We start from the raw sequence: 18615 nt of genomic DNA, 5'->3' as shown, positions 1-18615 counted from the left end.
CACTCATACACCAGCACATCACCAGGTCCTGCCCAGTCTACCCCCAAATTTGCTCCAATTTGCCCTTTTGTCTCCATCTCCTCCACCCTCATTCAAGGATTGCATTACTTCATTAAGTCCCCTAATGTTTGTCCCTGCGGCCACCCTCGTGCTCCACAGTCCGTTCCCTACTCTGTGAAGGAGGGCCTTTCCAATGCCAATCTGACATGTCCGTCTGCCTCCAGTCCCGACTCCTGCTTCACAGTCTTCACTGGCTCCCCATGACTCTTGGGCCTGAAGTCAAACTCCTCAACTGGCCTCCAACAAGGCCCTGCATGACCCAGTCCCAGGCAGACGCAGTTTTCTGCCTCCTACAACTCTCTCCCATTCCCAGGCTCCAGCTGCTCCAGACTTATTTCAGTGCCTCGAATCTCCAAACTCTCTCCCACCACAGGCTCTTTGCGCTTGCTTTTCCAAGTGTCTCAGATGCCTTTGTCTTTCCCTGCTGTCTCCCTGCCATGCACGTGCGCGCATGCGTGCCCCCCCCTCCACACACAGAGTATGCATTCCTCCCCTGGCTAATTAAAATCTCAGCTCAATTTTCACTTCCTCCAAGAGGTCTTCCCTGACACCCCAGCCAGGTGAAGCCTCTCAATTAGCTGCACCATGAACATCTTCATTCTTATCACGGCTGCAATCCTACATTTATTTGTGATTCTTTGGTTAATGTTCATCTCCTGATTAGACTGTAAGGTTCCACAAGGCCGATGACCACGTCAAATTCTGCTCACCAACATCTCTCTGATGCCTAGTCCAGGGCCTGGCACACAGGGTGGAAATTCAGTAAAGTATCTGCTGACTAAAACAATGGGTGGATGGATGACTAGACGGATGGAGAGATGGACGGACAGGTGGGTGGATGGATGACTAGCTCTGTGGGAGACATAAAGAAGCATGTTGTAGAGTCTGCTTGTAAGGAGCATCTTACAGGTGGCTAGTGATCCAAGTCAGTCACGCTTCAGGATTAAACACCAAGAACAAGGCAAAAGTGCCACAGAAGCCACAGGGTCACACGTGATCGATCGTCCCATGAGTGATCCACGCCACACTGGGGACGCGAACATAGAGCTCCAGGTGCTTGTGTGCCCACAGCCCCCATCGAGACAGCATCCCCTCAAGTTCAACACAAAGGATGCTGCCCCGCAGATTGCCTTGTTATCCTGACCACAACTTACGGACCTGAGACTAGGACCCGAGTCTAAAGCAGTCGCATGTTGAAGTCCTAACCCCTAGGACCTCAGGATGTGACTTGATTTGACCCACCATGTCATTGCAAAGGTAATTTGTTAAGACAAGGTGATAAGGGACCTAGAGTGGGCCCCTAATCCAGTATGACTGATGTCCTTGTAAAAAGGGGATATTTGGACATAGACATACACACAGGGAGAACGCCATGTGGCCGTGGAGACGGCCTCTCCAAGCCAAAGAATCAGGCCTGTAACAGATCCTTCCCTCAGAAGGAACCAGCTCTGTTGACACCTTGATCTCGGACTTCCAGCCTCCAGAACCTCCAGGCAATCAATTTCTGCTTTTAAGCCACCCAGGTTGTGGTCACTTGTTACTCCATCATCCCCGGCCAACTAAAGCAGAGGGCACGACCACTAGATCCAAGAATGACCAGCAAAGTCCTGACGGGGCGGGTGGCATTCAGGCTGCGTACCACAGGGAAGGGCAAAGGGGGAGAGTGTTCACACAGGGAAGGAAGCAGTGAGCAGGCTGGAAGGCGAATCTCATCTCATCTCAGGAAAGAAAAACATTTCGCACCCAGATGGAAGAATCAGGGCTCCTTAGGCTGCGGGAAAGTCTGTGCTGAGCTGTTCAAATCTGGGGGAGGTTGGCGCACATGTGTCTTAAAATGTACTCTCCCCAGCCTGGAAATAACTCCACTGCAGACCCATCGTGCTGATAAATTCCTCATATTACTAGGCAGCATCTTCTTTATATTTAGATTAATAACCACGTAATGATCACCTTGGCTGATTTAGAGGATGTCATTTTAACAAATTATGGTTTAGATCCGTCTTCTCTTTCCCTCTCCCTCTGCCCTCCCCATATTATTCCTGAGGAAGAAACCAATTAATAGCAGCTTGACTGTTGTAATGCAGCCTGCTGAACAATGTTGCACTGTCTAATGGAGTTTTAATTTCCCCACGGTGAGTCAATATTTGCTGTAAGAAAGAAAAATGTCACCATAAACCACCGCCCCCAGATGAATTTGGTAGCACACAGGGTGAGAGAGACTTCTTTTTTAGGCAAACGGTGATGGAAACCGGATCTGGGGGTGGAGGGACTTCACTCTCCACAGATAGGGTTGCTTGTGGTTTTTGCTTCCTCCTTCAGACAATGGTGGCTAGTAAGTATTTTGCTTTGCAAATGCAGGTAACTGTCAGAGACCACCCCCCACCCCAGTTTAAAGGGTCTGAAACAAAGTCATTACAATATAGAAAAGGGACAATTTATTCCGGCCTCTTAATAACTTGTGGGCAGCAGAGAGAGGGGAACATACAGTGGGCATCCCTGTCTGAAGGCATTATGGGGCTTTTCTCATTCCCCCCGACTAGGGTTGCAGGTGGAAACCAAATCCCACTTAAAAAAAAAAAAAAAAAAAAGAAGTGTTAGACTTCTCAGGATCGTGGGAGGAAATGAAGTTCTGCAATCCCCTCTCTCGTAATAAGTCTGTCCAAAAATGATGCTGCTCGTTCTGTTGAAAGATAGTTTCATTTCCTCCTCAAGATTGGTATGAAAAATTTGCCCTGCCAAATGAACATTGTGTACGGAGCTTGTCACATCCTTTCTCCTGACACAAATAAAAGGTAACATTGGGTGGCGGCGTGTAAAACAGCTCTGACAAGGCAGCAAAGGGAGACAAAGAAAGATACATATTTTGATTCTCTCTGGTTCAGAAGCTGGCGGGGCAGGCGGCGGGGCGGGCTGCCGCGGAGTGGCTGGCCAGCTCGCGGGCGCGTCAGGTAGCAATCGAACAAGTCACTTTCATGTAGATTTCCAACGGTATAATGACCCTGTTTCCAATTAGCCAAAACATGACAAAAATCCCAACTTTTAGAAGTGGTGCAAACAGCCAGGGAGAAGCCGGACTGAGTGACAAGGCGCCTCATTCAGAAGTTCACGGGTGCCCCGCGCGGCTGTAATTACGAGTTCCAACACGGTGGGAAATGATTCCTAGTGTGTTGAAAAATAAATAAGGTAAATGATCACCCTTTCATTAGATCCGTACTCATATCATATAAGTACCCTTTTTTTTTCCTATTAAAATTGTTGATTGAAGGCCGTTAGCTGTTTATCAGCTCAAAATTACATTTCTGCTCTCTTAGGGGCTGCCGCTGTTAAAAATCACACTCCGAGCCTAGTTAGTAACAAGAAAAGACTCCTAAAACTGCATTTTCGGGGGGAGGGGAGAAAAAACACGAGCAAGAAACCCAGATTGCACCTTCCCATCCCCAAAGGCATCACGCTTCTTTGTTCTGCTAAGAAAAATTAACCTCAATCTCAGCTCCGGGTCCCTAGATTGATTATCATAGTCATTTAAATACTGTAATCTCATTTTCAGCATTGGGATAAGGACAGGGGTGGGGAGAGGGAGGGAGAAGCCCGGGGAGCGGGGAGTGGGGAGCCAGGAGGGAAGGAAAAGAGAAAACAGAATAAATTATCTGACAAAGGGAAGCAGGCCTTTCGGCTCACAGAGCCTATTTCGGATCCTTCCACTTGATTGGAAAAGTTGATGAAGTTTAAATGAAGCAGAATTAGAACCTCAGGCCACTGAGTATTGACGGGGCTGCGCGAGAACGTGCAATTCAATAGCCCCGGTTGCAGCAGAAAACAAGGGAAAGGCCTAAATGGCATAATCTTCAATCGCATCTAACATCCACGCTGACGAGGCAGGGTAATGAGTTAGGCCAGATCGGGCCTGTTGGTTAAAGAAATTAATCCCTCCTGCCGCCCGCGAGCCGGGCTTTGAAGCCCATTGTGCGGGCCGTCCCGGGCTATCTAAATGCTAACTAACCGTGGGGGTGAGCAGGACTGTGCTTTTCATTGCTGGCGCTAATCTGGTAACAATTTGCTCTCTCTGATTAGGGAGGCGGGAGGGGACACTGCATGAGTGGGAGATGGGGGGGCGCCTTCTCTTTGAAAGGGTGGGGCCCCTCTGGTCAGGCTTGATGGATGTTCGCCCCCAGCTGGCCGGGCTCCCTGGCCGGCAGATGCACAACTTTAGAAAAACCTCAACTCCAGGCTTCTGTGGGAAACCAACTATCCACGCTCCTTTTCTCCTTACGCCTTGTCTCTTCCTAAAACTATGCGTGCTGACACCAGAAGTGCAGACTTCACCTGGAGCCACCCTAACCTGATGCCCACATCCTCCCTGCCTGCCTTCTGCGCATCACGCTCCCTCCAGACTTCTCCTCCAGATGTACCCAAGCTCGTGGCATCCAATTTCTCACCTTGCCTAGTCATTTTCTACGTCCACCATGACCTTCTTCCTCCTCTCAGCCTGGCTGAGCCCTGCTTGGTCTTCTAGCAACATCACTGGACCACTCCAGGCCACGGGGCCCTCCTCCTAACTGTTCTGTACGTCTCATATATCAGAGTCACGCTGGCCCTATTGGTTTCAGCCTCGTGCAGCAACTGCTAGGTCTGTCTGCGTGCGTGTGCGTGTGCGTGTGTGTGTGTGGTGTGTGGAGTATGTGCCAAACTAGATTGTGAGCTCCTTGGGAACAGAAAGCACACTTCTGGAGGAAGATGACCCTCTAGGTAGATGTAGATGTGGATGATGGAGCTGTAGATGGACTGGGTTCTTCTCTCCCAGCAGGACAAAGGCGTCTCTGGGATGACAGTGTGGCCCAACACATGAGGACCATGATAAACTGTGGAACTGCCAAAGAGTGGGAACTCCCACTCTGCCTTCTACCCTCTGCAGGACCTTGGGCATGTAACTGAGTCTTTCTGAGGTCAACACTCCAGCCTTGCCAACCTGAGGTCATACGTATAAAAGTCGGGCGCTTGGCAGGTACCCAACAATGGGAACTGCTGCTGTCACGAAGTTCTTTCGATTTACACAGTGGTCATGACCTCAGGCTGTGGCGTCACAGACCTGGTTCAAAGCCTGGCTCCTCCACACACATGCTGGACGACAGTGGGCAACTTGTGTGACCTCTCTAACCCTCAGCTTCCCCATCTGTACAATGGGAATGGTGGGAATCCGGTCTCTTAGGATTGTTGCAAAGGTTTAAGAGAGCCGGTGCCCAAGAAGGGGCGGCACAGTGCCTGGCACACAGTGGGCTCCACGAAGGGTGTCAGCTGGCCCAGTGGGTCAACAGCCAGGAGCTCCCTGGAAACCCAGACTCCTGGCCTCAGCCTCCTGGTCCCCTCCGCAAGCATCCTGTGAGGTGGTCCTTGGAGGATCCGCCGCTGGAAGCATGCAGCTGCCTAAGGAAAGACGGCGCTTGCAGAAGCACCAGACGCTTTCCCTTTAGAAAGGGAGTTTCTGGAAGACTTGCTTAAACCTCTGAATTTGTGCTCACTGGGTGCCTACGGAGAGAGCACAACCCTGAGTGACAGTTTACAAGGGTTTTGGAGGCAGCTGTGAAGCCCTGCACTCAGTCCTAGGGGATCCCTCGGAATCACCCCAGCAGGTTCCCTCAAACAACTTGGTAAAAACTCAGAGCATGGCAGACTGGAAGCTTGTTTAACCTGCAAAAAGTAAACAGACCGCGGTCGATAACCCTAAACAGTCGCATTGCTTGTCCCGCCCATGATGCTCTGAACACGCGGCCTGGGAGGGGTCAGGAGGCACTTAGCATGTCTGCTCCAGCAGAGCAGGGCCCTTGGCAATTCTTGGGTGAACCCTCAGCATCCTGCAGCCGGCAGACACCCCTCTGTTGGCTGCTGTCCCTGTCGGTGCGGGGAGGGAGGGAGGGGCTGGCACTGCAGACCTGCTGTTGATTTCTGGGCGTGTCTCCCCCCCTCTGATCTCTGTCTTGTTTATTCTACTTGTTCCGGTCCCTGCAGGTCTCATGGCCTCACTCCCTGCCCAGCTCCTCTCACTTGCCTTCCCTGGTGCTTCACTGCAGCTTCTGAAGTTCCAAGGTCCTCCTTGCCTTGGAGGCCCAACACCTCTTGTTTTGTCTGGAACACTCTCGCCCATGGCCCACCCAAACACGACACACACACTCGACCACCAGCACCACTTAACTGACCGGCTCTACTCATCTCAGAAGGTCGGGCTGAGATGTCACGTCCTCAGGGTAGGACATCCATGGCCTCCTGGTGGACGCCTCTTGGCACCTCCGCCACCTCCGTGGGGTTATCCTATGCCTTGGTAAGAGGTAGTTGCCTGATTGCCTGTCTTCTCCAGGGCCCTGAGCTCCCCACAGGCAGGAACTAAGTCTCTGCTGTCCACAGAGGGACCCCCAGGCCCAGAGCACTGCCTGGTACCTAACAGCCCCTCCATAAACGTTTTGCAAATGGTCAAATGAGCAAATGAAAGGTGGGCTCTGGGAGGTTCTCAGGGGAAAAGCCACTCAGATGTGCAGAAACCGAGGCTTCCAGACATCCCAGAGTTTCACAGGAGATTTCAGAGTTAACAGGAGTGTGCAGGAGACTGTGAGCTCAGGGCTGTGGTCCGTGGCTGGTGTGACTGGTTCAGGAGGAGTATGGAGTGCCAAATGAATGAATGACACGTAGCCTGGAGGGGAACTGAGCACCCTCAAGTCTGGCCATCCAGTGCATTTCCCCCCATCCACCTCCCCCAAACATGCCACCCCTTTTCCTGGAAAGCTTTCTCCCTTCCCTGGTCAATAGGTGATTTACCCCGAAGCTAACAGAAGGTAAGTCTCAGGGCCCTTCCTTGCACACGGCCCCCTCCAAGGCCCTGGACTTGATTTCTGATGTCATTTATCACTTGGTACTGTTTTTTCAAGAGAGATCCCCAAACTGCATATGCTTCAGGTCACCAAAAAATCTCCACCTCTGCCCCCACCTCTCCTTACTAATCTTTGTGTCAAGATTCAACTCAAATGATTGGATAAAGATGTGGTGTGTGTACATATATATACATACAAACATGCAGACATACATACACACACACACACACACATACACATAATGGAATACTACTCAGACATAAGAAAGAATGAAATAATGCCATTTGCAGCAACGTGGATGGATTTGGAGATTATCCTACTAAGTGAATTAAGTCAGAGAAAGAAAGACAAATATCATGATATCACATATGTGGAATCTAAAAGAATGACACAAATGAACTTATTTATAAACCAGAAACAGACTCACAGACCTAGAAAACAAACTTATGGTTACCAAAGGGGAAAGGGGAGTGGGGAGGGATAAACTAAGTTTTTGGGATTAACAATACAAACTACTATATACAAAATAGATCCATAACAAGGTCTTAGCGCCCGTGCTTAGGGGTAGAGCACAGGGAACTATAGTCAATATCTTGTAATAACCCAAAATGAAAATGAGCATATGTACATGTAAAACTGAGTCACTACGCTGCACACCAGAAACTAATGCAACATTGTAAATCAACTACACTTCAAGAAGAAGGAAAAAAAAAAGATTCTGCTCGAGCCATCCAGTCCATGAGACCTCCCCTCACCTGCCCCCACCCAGGCATAGCTGCCCTCAAGCACGGAGTAGGAATCCTACCCAGACGGTTGCCCCTGCATCTGTCCCATTTTGATGTTTGTTTTTATGCCTGTTTCTGTCTCCTAGACTGTAGGCTCTTCAAGAGCAAAGCCTCTCCCAGATTGGCTCACCCCTGTATCCCTGGCACCCCGCTCTGCGCCTGGGACACAGCAGGTGATGGAAAGTGTCTGTTAATTCAAGCAGCGTGTGCGTGGCTCGTCTGCCACTGCTTTCCCCGTAGTGCTCACAGAATCCTTGAGTTGTCTGTTCTTGTCCGTTTCAGATCTTTGCTCAGGCCAGTCCCTCTCCAGGTGCCTCCTCTTCTCCTGCTCATCTGGTGGAATCCAACCCATCCTATGGCCCTGGCCTGGGGCACAAGCTCCCTGAGCTGCCCCGGATGCTCCAACGCTGCTCCCGCCTCCCCTCCCAAATATGCCTCCCGGTACCTCTCCTTCCTCCTTTAATAACTTTTATTATTGATTTTAATGTGCAAAACCTGGTTCTCCCTTGACCGGGCCATAAACTCCTTGGAAATGAATTCTTAAACCTCTTGTGTTCCCACCCGTATCTTGCACATTATAGGTGTGCGATAAACATTTGCTCATTGACGGATGGGTTCATTAACAATCTCAGACACATACTAAAAAAAAACTTTTTTCAGCCAATCTCTCTGTTCTTAAAGATCTCCGGGAGACGGTGGGAACATCTGAACGCAGTTCCACATAACAGGGATGTGAAGGCAGCATTGCAACGCGGCACTACGGCCAAACGCACGTGTCCAGCAAAGCTGACCCCAAAAGCTGCCAGCAAATTTTCAAATTCCCTCCACTGCAATGCTATGGCCATAAGGTCACCCCTCTTGAGGTCTTCTGGGGCGCCCCCCGCCTTATGGGAGGCGGCGGATGGCTGGGGCTCCCCTGATGCAGTGACGCAGCTTGGACGCCGTGCTACTGGTCCCAAACGGCCAACCACCTGGCAGTGGTGTGGCCTTTCACTAACTAACGATGGACTTTGAAATCAAAGCACTTCTGAAGATCCACTCTCGTTCCTCTGGACAAACACAAAAGATTCTGATCCACACGAAGGAATTTATCTTGTTCACTTCTGGGTTCATGGTTCCCCCGCAATGAGTATTGTCTGGTTCCTACAAAGGATCAGAAGCCCCTCTCTGGGGATCATTGTGCATTTTCTAAGATGCTCTTGGTGGGCCATTCTCCCCCCGCGTGCTCCTCGTGGTGACCTTTCTGTTCACTGAGCCACGCTGGTCAGTCTCTTGACCGAACCCTGACGTGCCTTTAAATGACTGGGTGGGAAAAGACAGCTGTTTTCTTTATAAAGCACATTTGTTCGCGTCCGTGAAAGGCTATACTTAGTGCCGCATCGAAAGCGTAAGGGCGAGGCTGGTCCACCGCGAGTTTAATTCCTCATGCACCCAATCCGGTCTGTTTTCAATCCTAAGTGAGTTCATGCTGAGGAAAACCAAACCAAACCAGGCCCTGGGAAGGCGGTGCGCCAGGGAAACAGAGCTCGGCCAGAGATCGCTCAACAAACCAGCCCCGATGCGAATTAGTTTATCTGATGAATTACTGAATTGTCCGGATTGCTGGAAATGCTTCTTAATTTTTGAGACTACAACGTGGCTGAGGCTGGAGACAGACAAGCCCTGACAGAAACCACCAAACAGACGGAACCTGTAATTAAGGGAAAAGAAACAGCTTCGAAAGGGAGGGTTTAAAATGGTCATAAAATATATGGGGTTGCGGAGGGGTGGAGGCGGGGACAGACCCAAACAACGATTGGAGAAGCAATTAAAACGAAACCGGCTCATTGCTACAATCTCTGTATTAGGTCTTCAGGAGACCCTGGACCGTGGGGCAACATCGTGAATTCTCCACGTGTTAATGTTTCCTGGTTCAGGGTCTCTCAGCCTCAGCACTACTGACACGGGGAGAGGTGATTCCTTTATCAGAGGGGGCGTCCTGTGCATCGCAGGACACTAGGCAGCCTCACTGGCATCTGCCCACTGGATGCTGGTAGCAGCCCCTTCCCGGTTATGAGAACCAGAAACATCTCCGGACATGGCTGGACGTCCTCCGCAGAGCAAAACTGCTCCCCACCCGAACCGAGAACAACTGGCCTAACTCTAGGACATCATAATCTCTTTCATAAAAACAGTGTCTCCTTGAAATCAGTCTTCACTACATCCTGGGCAGGTGGACAAGGCAGGTTTTAGCACCCATTCTTTACAAATGAGGAAACTGAGGCTCAGACATTAAGCCACTTGAAACCTCCAGAGAGCTAGAAACTGAACTGCTTCCACCCTCAGCCAGGGTGCACCAGCCCGCTCCCGGGCACGTGGCAGCAGGAAGCATGAGATGGGGCGGGTGACAGAGTCTTTCAGCAAGAGCGCAAAGGGGACAAAGAGGAAGCCCTCATCGCCCACTTATAAGTTCGGATTTAGGACATTCACTCAACACTGACTGATGAGAACAAGGCTGTTGGGAGACTGAGCGTCAGAAGCAGGATGATGGGAAATAGCAGAAGTGCCCACTGGGCCCTCCTGGGCCTGGCACCCCTGTGTTGTCTTGCTGACGGCTTACAACTCCCACATAGCCAGGTGCCGACTCTATGGGCCCATTTTACAGAGGGGAAATTGAGGCTCAGAGTAAGTAACCTCACACGTGGCACAGCAAAGAAGTGGCTGAGACCGAGGCCCCCCTTGGATCTGCCTGGCCGCGTGGCCTGACGTCTACACCGTCGTGCTGGACTCTCTCCCCGGTGAGATGGTCGCAGTGTGACGTCTTCCCTGGGCAACCAACTTACTGCTGTAACGTTTGTGATTGCGTGAAAACGCTGGGGCAGCCTGGGACTGTTTTCACAGTCCTCATGTACACTGGGCCAGGCGCTTGAAGGGAGGCCCAGGGAGCAATTTCATCTGAAGTTGAATTGTTATCGATGACCAACAAATGCTCAAATCTTTATTTTTTTTTTTTTTAGCAAATACAAAAGTCAGATAAGAAGCACCTGACACTTACAATATATGCTGAAACCAACCAAGACGCAGTACGACTGTGACAGTGCCTCCTCCAGCCAGGGGTCCTGAGCGGGGAGTGGCGGCCCTGCAGGCGGGCCTGAGGTTCAGCAGAGCCTGTGCCCGGGGCGGCGGCCAGCGCTCCAAACACCGGCCTCCAGGACTGGACGCGCCCAGCCTAGAAGTCCAGCCAGATCTGAACGTTGTCACAGTGCTCCCCGCCTGTGACCCAAACACAGAACCAGCACCCCAAAAACGCATCAGCTCAAACAACAGCTGACAAGCCGGTAGTCTCCAGGGTTAGCACTTCATGCAGAATAACTTGATTGAGTTTCCTTCTTATTACAGTTTTTAAACAGTTAAAGATGTATTTTCTCAAAAAGCAGTCTGAATCAGACATTTTATGAGAACTCTGGATGCTTCTGGAGACTGGTGAACAACTGGAAAAGTGCTGTGCTGTGAAATTTCGTCTGCAGGGCCAGCTGTAAATCAAGAAAACTTTGACTTTTGAATAAAGGGGAAATGGCCTAAATTATACAACAAGCAGCACTTGATCCTGGAAGATTCTGGAAGGTGCTGGAAGTAGCTGCTGACTCTTCAGCCAGGAAGCCAGGACTCGAGAGTTCTTCCAGGAGGAAAGGCCTTCCCACGCACTGCTCTGTGGGGTCAAGCTGCCTTCAGAGATCTTATCTGCACTTACTTTCGAAGCCAAAGCCTTCCTTTTCCAGCGGACAAAGAGGAAAGCGGGCTCCTCACGCAGAGCTGCCCCCCGCTGGTGGGGAGGAGTTTGGGGTGGGCGGTGGTGAAAAGTCTGGGGGAAGCAGCTCCACTTCTGAACCAGCCACAAGGCTGGGCATCAGGGCGTCACTGCGGCCCCTGCTCGCTCCCCGAAGGATGGGCCTGGGCGCCGGGAAGCAGGAGGCTTTGATTTAAAAAGAAGAAAAAGTAGAAAAGAAGGACCAAAAGAGAGAGGCAGTCGCAGGGACAGAGGAGCCCACGGCTTCCCCTGGAAACATGAAAGCCGCCCACCGGCCAGCAGAGACTGGGTTGTTAGGACGGGCAGCCCGGTGTCCAGCCCCCTTCCTCGTGTATTGTTTTCTCCTATTTCGTTGCAAATTGGACAGAAAAGGATCTCAGCACATTCTCTTCAACACACAAGCCAAATGTAACATTTTTGCATTTTACTCGAACATAGTAAAAATACTGACCCGCACTGATGTGTTTGTACACCCGTGCGTTTGTCCGCCCACCTTCTCTGCGTTTGTCTCTGACCTCGCGTTGACGTTCACCGGCATGGATATTTATCAGAGATGATAGGCTCTGAGTGGGCACGCCTAATTTTGTAGAGTATCCAGTTTGAACCCTTGGCTCTAAATAAGAGCTTCCTTGTGATGGCAATGAAAAAGGCGCCAGCAGTGGTGCCGAGTCTTGTGAACTAGAACTCGAGTTGGGGTGAAAATCTATGAACGCTCCCCATCTAAGGAGGGCAGAATCCTTCGGCCCCAGAGGGCTGAGTTTTTCCCAATCTCCACTCCTGATAGGAATCTGCCCTTTCACCCTTCCAGGTCCAGATCCAGGTCTGTTCCTTTATGAAAGTCTCCCGAGCCCCCGCTCAGGGTTTCCTCTCCCCAAATCTGAATGCTTCTGGGTGGTGCAAAAACTTGAAATTGACAGGGGGTGACCCATGACACGGCTTGTCTTATCTGTGTGTGTGTGTGCGCGCGCACGCACGTGCATGCACAACAATAAGAACTAACATTTCCTGAGAGCTTTCTTTAAAGCAGGGGCTGTGCTAAGCAATATATATGCCATTGTATGTGCATGCAATATATATATGCATATATGGTATATATACACGTACATACATCCGTCTCCCTAGCTAAACAGTTAACTCTGTGGGCAAGAGCTGATTCCAAACTTGTTTCTATGTCCCCAAGAGAGCTTAGGATGGTGCTGAGAATTTAGTAAACATTCAAGAACTATTTCTTGGCTATCCAGAAATGAGTCAAGTTCACATCAGAGGGGAGGTTGAGTGAAACGATAATGGAATCAGATTCACTGGTGAACATCTTTTGACTGCCTGCCCGACAGATATAACCAGTCTGGGTTGTCATTAATTAACTAGTTGTACATTGTAGCCAAAAAAGCATGGGGCTGGAAGTCAGGTGACATGAATCTCAACCCACGTCTGTGACCAGGTCAGGGTAGCACCTTGAGCAAGTGTCTTCCCGTCTCTGGGCCTTAATATCCTCAAAAAAGGAATTGGACTAGACGTCTGTGAGCCTCCTTCCAGCCCCAAGTGATGTGATTCCATGACTGTCTTCCAAGTGCATGTACTTCTTATTTGTGACATGACCCCCCACCAGAAAAACAAAGTCAGTAATAAATTATGGAAAAAATCGGGTGCCATGATCATTTGCACTTTCCAAGGATGCTCAGTTCAATAAATTCCACCTCTGTACATAGCCTGCCTCTCCAGGGCGACAGAAGATTCAAGGCTGTCAGTGGAGCAAACCAAGCAGTCTCTCCCTATAATTGTATTGACAGGGTATCAGCTGAGTTTCGATGGCAGGAAGGGTTCACCCTGACAGGTTCTGTGAAGGAGCCTTGAAGGCTATTGTAGCAGGATTCTATGTTGAGTCACCGAGTTCTGGGGAAATGAGAATCAAGCAGGGAGAGGCTTGGTTCTTTCTCTATTTAATTTTATTCTTCCCAGAGAGTCACATTTGAAGGAAAACTGGCTAACTGCCCACCGCTTTATACAATAGAATAGAAGCCCTTTCTCACGGAAAATATTTACATCTTCTTGTGGCCACATAAAACACGGGGCTGATTCAAAGTCAGCCCCACTCAATAGCCAGTTGGCTTGGTTTTAAATGAGGCGAAGAGTGATTGAGCAGTTGTAGATAAAACATCTGCTTGGATGTCTGAGTTTTTCACTTTTCACTTGGTTACTGTGGCATCTTGCAGACATGTTCTTGAATAACTGATGTGTGTACGCCCTGGTAAATTCCATGGGTGTGAAACAGCAGTGTTGTGTTTGTTCAGGCAGTGTGTCTGCACTTTAAATGAAAAAAAAATCCTGATCCTATTCGCTGGAGAAAACAATGTCACAACAGCCCCTCCAGTACGGGGGAATAAATGACTGTTTCTAAGGCGTTATATTCTTCCAATATAGATGCAACCTTCAGATTCAGACTGAGACAAAACCAGAATATACTTCAGCTACAATCAGCCACTGCAGGCATCCCAGGCAGAGGGCACTCCCACCTCCGCTGCACACAACAAGAAAGTGCACAGAAACACGGGGGTCTGAACACCTGCGTCTGTGAAACCGACATGCCACAGGGAAGCAACCCACAGGCCATGTCTCAACAGAAACTTCAGCAACGTATTATTTTAAAAAAGATTTTTTAAGGGCTCCACTATCTTGAATATATTTAATCTTCTCCTTTTCTTGAAAGCTGAAAACGTCAAAGTTTTTTTTCCATAATTTACATTTTCTTTAAAATACAGGAAAGCTGTTTGGGGTGAAACATAGCTTCTATCCCCAGCTCGGCCAGACCCTTGCACGAAGAGCCCACTGCAGACAGCCTCAGCATCCCCAGTGCAAGGCGGGGTCTGGAGAAGGTCACAGTCAAGGTTCTTTCTCCCTCTCAGTGTTTCTGCAACTTTTACGTAGGTCAGCTTTTGCTGGAGAATCTGGTAGCACTCAATATTGAAATGTGGACATAACCTTAACTACCGTTAGTACCTTATGGCCCGTCAAGAACCAGAGGGAGGAAAGTAAGAAGGAAAGGCCTGCGGTGCTCCTGATGGGACACAGGCTGGGCACAACCACCAGGGCGCCCCCTGCCGTTCGGATCCAGTCACCGCGGGCGTGGCAGCCCGGCTCTGCGGTCTGAAGACAGAGCCCCCGTCGTGGGTCAGTCCTCTCCTGCACATTTTCCAGCCCAAAGTTCAGGTTCAGGAATTAGGACTGGATTCATCTGCAAGCTGTTCAGCTAGTGCCACCCAGAGGCCAAATATTGTGTTTCTTGATATGCAGTACATAAAGGATAAGGGGGCGGGGGGCGGTTTACCTATACATGCATATTATACATGTTATACACATGTATATTGTACATACGCACGAGTGTATTTGTGTGCACACATATGTGGAAAATGTATGTGTGTGTACAATATGTGTTTATCTATGCATATACATATATATATACTGGTGGGCATCACACGCTACTAATTCACCATGGAGAATAACTCCATTATGTGTCCATTCTGTATTTAAGTAGGAAGGAGTTGGTCCACCAGTAACTGCTTGAATAAAAGCAATGATCAGAGGCAGGGAAGTTGATTCTCCTCTTGACTCCAGAGCGGTGAACCCCCCCCCCCCCCCCCACACACACACACACTCTGGGCCATCCGTCCTCCGACAGCGGCTCTTCTCACCTAGAAATAAGGGAAAGACTTTGTTCCACTTTGGGGAGCCTAGGGAGGGGAGTGTATTAGACGGAAGGGTGCCGATTGTGAGAAGCCAGCTTCTCCCAGCTGCTGGCCCAGGAGCATAGTTCCGGGAAGGCAAGAGAGTCAACGTTTTCATAGGAGCCAATTAACGCAGCTAATTCTACCACGATGTTAAGAAAGCCTAGGTTCCCTGTACCAAAAACAAACAAACAAACAAACAAACAAAACAACTAACAGCAACCCAAACCTGTGGGCTCTAAGCAGCTCCTGGCGTTCAGGTAAATAATTGTTACTGAATCCATGGTTAGCACCTGTGCGTTCCACCGCGGGAATCGGCGGAACTGCGCGCATTTTTAGGAGCACACTGCCCTCCAGTGGCAAAAGATAGAATTGCTCCATGACCCGCTTCCCAAGTGCCAAATCTCAACTAGACTTTTCCTGGGGTTCCAGGAAGGCGCGTGGTGGCCTCGCCAGAGTTGGATGATCACCAATCCCCGAAAGGTGACTAACATGAGGGAGGGTGCAAATAAAAGGGGGGGGCAATTTAGTTGGAAACCGCGGCTCCCTCACTTGTTGGTGCCTGTAGGCCACCTAAGGCAAAGATTCGTGGGGAGTTTTTTCATCCTCTGAGGGTCGTAATTCCGGGTAAGAGTACGCTTGGGTGGAAATCAACGTGTGAAGTGATGCTTCCACGAGAGATGCAGAATGCCTGCAGCTTGGTAGCAGCCCAGGCTGCATGGGGAGGGGGAGAGGCGGCCTACACCCTGAGAGGGCTGGCAGGTGGTAAGGATGGAGTCTGGGTGCCTCTACCTGTCTGCCACCCCGCGGGTTCACCCTGGGCGAATACATATGGAAACAGCAGCAGCCAACACAGAAGGCTTACCGCGCGTCAGACACCGTGCCAGGGGTCCCGCAGGGACGACCTTATTCAATCTTCCCAATCACTCCCATTTGGAGGATGAGGAAACAGGCTCAGCGAGGCGGTGCGGCCTGTCCGTGACCCCACGGGGGTCCAGATCTGTCTGGACCAGAGCGGGAGCTTCCAGAACTGCACTAGGACCGGGGCTGGGGCAGGACGGCTAAAAACCCCTGGCCGCCTGGGTGCCCAGTGAGGCGCCGACCGCAAAAGGGTGGTGGGCGTGAGGACGGCTCACCTTGACGATAAGCGGGTTCTGAAACATGGAATCTCGCACGACCCCCAGCCTCTCGTTCTCCATGCCCGGCCGGATGTCGGCCACGGTCAGGGGCCGCCGTGGGGGCGGGCAGATCTGGCTGACTGTGCGGCGCACCGGCTGCTGCTTCTTCTTCCATCGCGTGAGGTCCTGGCAGGAGCTCCTGGCCTCTGGCATCCTAGGGGTCGTGGGGAGCCGGGCCAAGGGCTGGATCAGGCACGCTTTCCAGCTGGGGGTTCTGCGCGGAGCTGGGAGGACCCCACTACCAGTCCCAGGGCGCACCACCCGAATCTCGGGGTGGACCCCGGACGCCGGTCTTCCTCCGGAGCGAAGCGCACCCACCTCGAGCTGACCCCCCACCCCCGCCCCGCGTTGCAAGGAGCCCTGAGGATTATATAAGCCCCTCTGTCTCCTGAAAGCGACTGCCGGGTGCCGCGCTGCGGACTGGAAAAGGAGAGAAAATTAAGACCACCCCTTGAGGAAGAATGGAACTGCCCGTCTCCATGGCGACAGGACGCCAACGGCGCCGGAACGGTGCGGATCTTCCACTTTCAGGAAACTTACTGGTCGCCACCCAACTGGACCTGTTTGGAGTTTTCTTAAACAGACCTGAGGGAAAAACCCCAAGAATCACCACTGGGGTGTTCTAAAAGCCACATGGCCCTAGAGAGACATTTACAGTTGACGTCCAAGTCAGAGACACCTTCCCTCCACTCACCCGACTCCATGCACCGCCCCTTCTCACTTCTCCCCACGCCGCACACATACACACACCCGGGGTAGAGCGCCTGCAGTTTCAGGATGAAATAGAAATCCGCATTCCAGACCTGTTACTGCTCATCCACTGGGTGATCTCAAATTAGCTGCCCTCTTGTGTCCTCAGTTTTTCTTCTGTGAAATGGGTAGGGAGGAGAGTCTAGAGTTGAATGAAATCAGTGGTACCCAACTTGGCGCAGCGGAATGGAGGGAAGTTGAAAACTACAGATTCACTGAATGAGAATATCTGGAAATGGGATCTGAGAACCTACATTATAAAAAATCTCCCTCCCCTTTGGATTTTTTTGCTTATTTTGAAAAAGCTCAAAGCTATGGAAACTTTTAAGAGTACAATGAAAACCTGTATCTTCACCTAGATTCACTGGTCCTTAGTATTTGCCACACTTAATTTCTCTCTAAGTGTATGTGCACGTTCACATTGCTGTATCATTTTGAAAATATCTGCAGACAGTATGAGATTTGACCCTAAATACATGTATCTGCCAAGAACAGGGACATTCTCGCACAGAACTACAAAGATATTGTCATGTCTATGGATTTTAACAGTAATAGTGCCTGATATGCAGTCCATATGCAAAGTTGAGAGCCTGCACTTTTAAACAGCTTCCCAAGTGATTGGTGCAGCATTTTTGGAACTACTAGCCTGGCTGATCCCTAGCCTGCCTTCTAGTTTCAGCCTTATGAGGTCGTTCACCCAGCATTATCATCTTCATTAAACATGCAAATATCCACAAAGCTCTAGGTAATGAATTTACCACAGAGCAAGTTGCACAGACAACAAAACTGCACTTCAAGACCTTACGTGCCAACAGTGGACAACACCTGCACTACATTTCCAGAGCAAACCAGATAGACTTCCACCTGCTCATCCAGGCCTGGAGCAGATTTTGATGATGATGATGATGATGATGATGATGATGATGATGTGTGTGTGTGTGTTGTACGCTTATGGTTCCTCCAGTCTACTTGACCTCCAGACTTTCACCGAAATATAGGTTGTGCATTTTTTAATCAAAGCTGCTTGGAAGCTTACACAGAGGAAGTCAGGTGGTGCAGCAAGGGGCAGGATACTGGAGCAGCGGCAAGACCACAGGTTTGAATCCTAGCTAGGAGGGGAAGGGGGGCATAAGTTCCCTGGGACAAGTCACATGAAGCCGTAGTTTTCTCATCCACAAGACAAGGCTGATAATACCTAATGAAGATTCCTACAACAGGGGTTGTTATAGGATTAAATTAGGAATCTTGCTGGGATGGTTATGTTCACTATCCAATAAGGCTAAAAGTTTGAGTGGCACGTACACTGGCCTCGACCTAATGGCCTGGTTAAAGCTTTACTTTTAATCATAGGTACATTTTTTCAGGACTCAGTGGAAATGGGAGAATTGGAATCGATCTTCAAGGCTTCTCCCAGCTCTAACCTTCACCTAAGTTTAATGTGCATCAGACTCTACATCAGCTGAGCCCTGCCCACCC

General features: G+C 50.2%; 1 protein-coding gene across 2 annotated transcripts in view; it reads right to left on the bottom strand.

Moving 5' to 3' along the window:
• CFAP77 (cilia and flagella associated protein 77) overlaps positions 1–16721 on the bottom strand; it is a 123100-nt gene extending 106379 nt beyond the window's left edge. Inside the window, exon 1 of one of the 2 annotated variants that reach the window (XM_074361442.1) lies at positions 16348–16721. In XM_074361442.1, the coding sequence (XP_074217543.1) occupies positions 16348–16542 (195 nt within the window). In that variant the 5' untranslated portion in view covers positions 16543–16721. The remainder of the gene's footprint in view (positions 1–16347) is intronic. The other variant, XM_010955902.3, reaches the window with a different exon arrangement.
• Positions 16722–18615: the final 1894 nt, after the last annotated feature.

Source organism: Camelus bactrianus, chromosome 4 (assembly GCF_048773025.1).
Source record: "Camelus bactrianus isolate YW-2024 breed Bactrian camel chromosome 4, ASM4877302v1, whole genome shotgun sequence".
Taxonomy (NCBI): Eukaryota; Metazoa; Chordata; class Mammalia; order Artiodactyla; family Camelidae; genus Camelus; species Camelus bactrianus.
The sequence above is the reverse complement of the archived record's forward strand: the minus strand, read 5'-3'. Positions and strand labels throughout refer to the sequence as shown.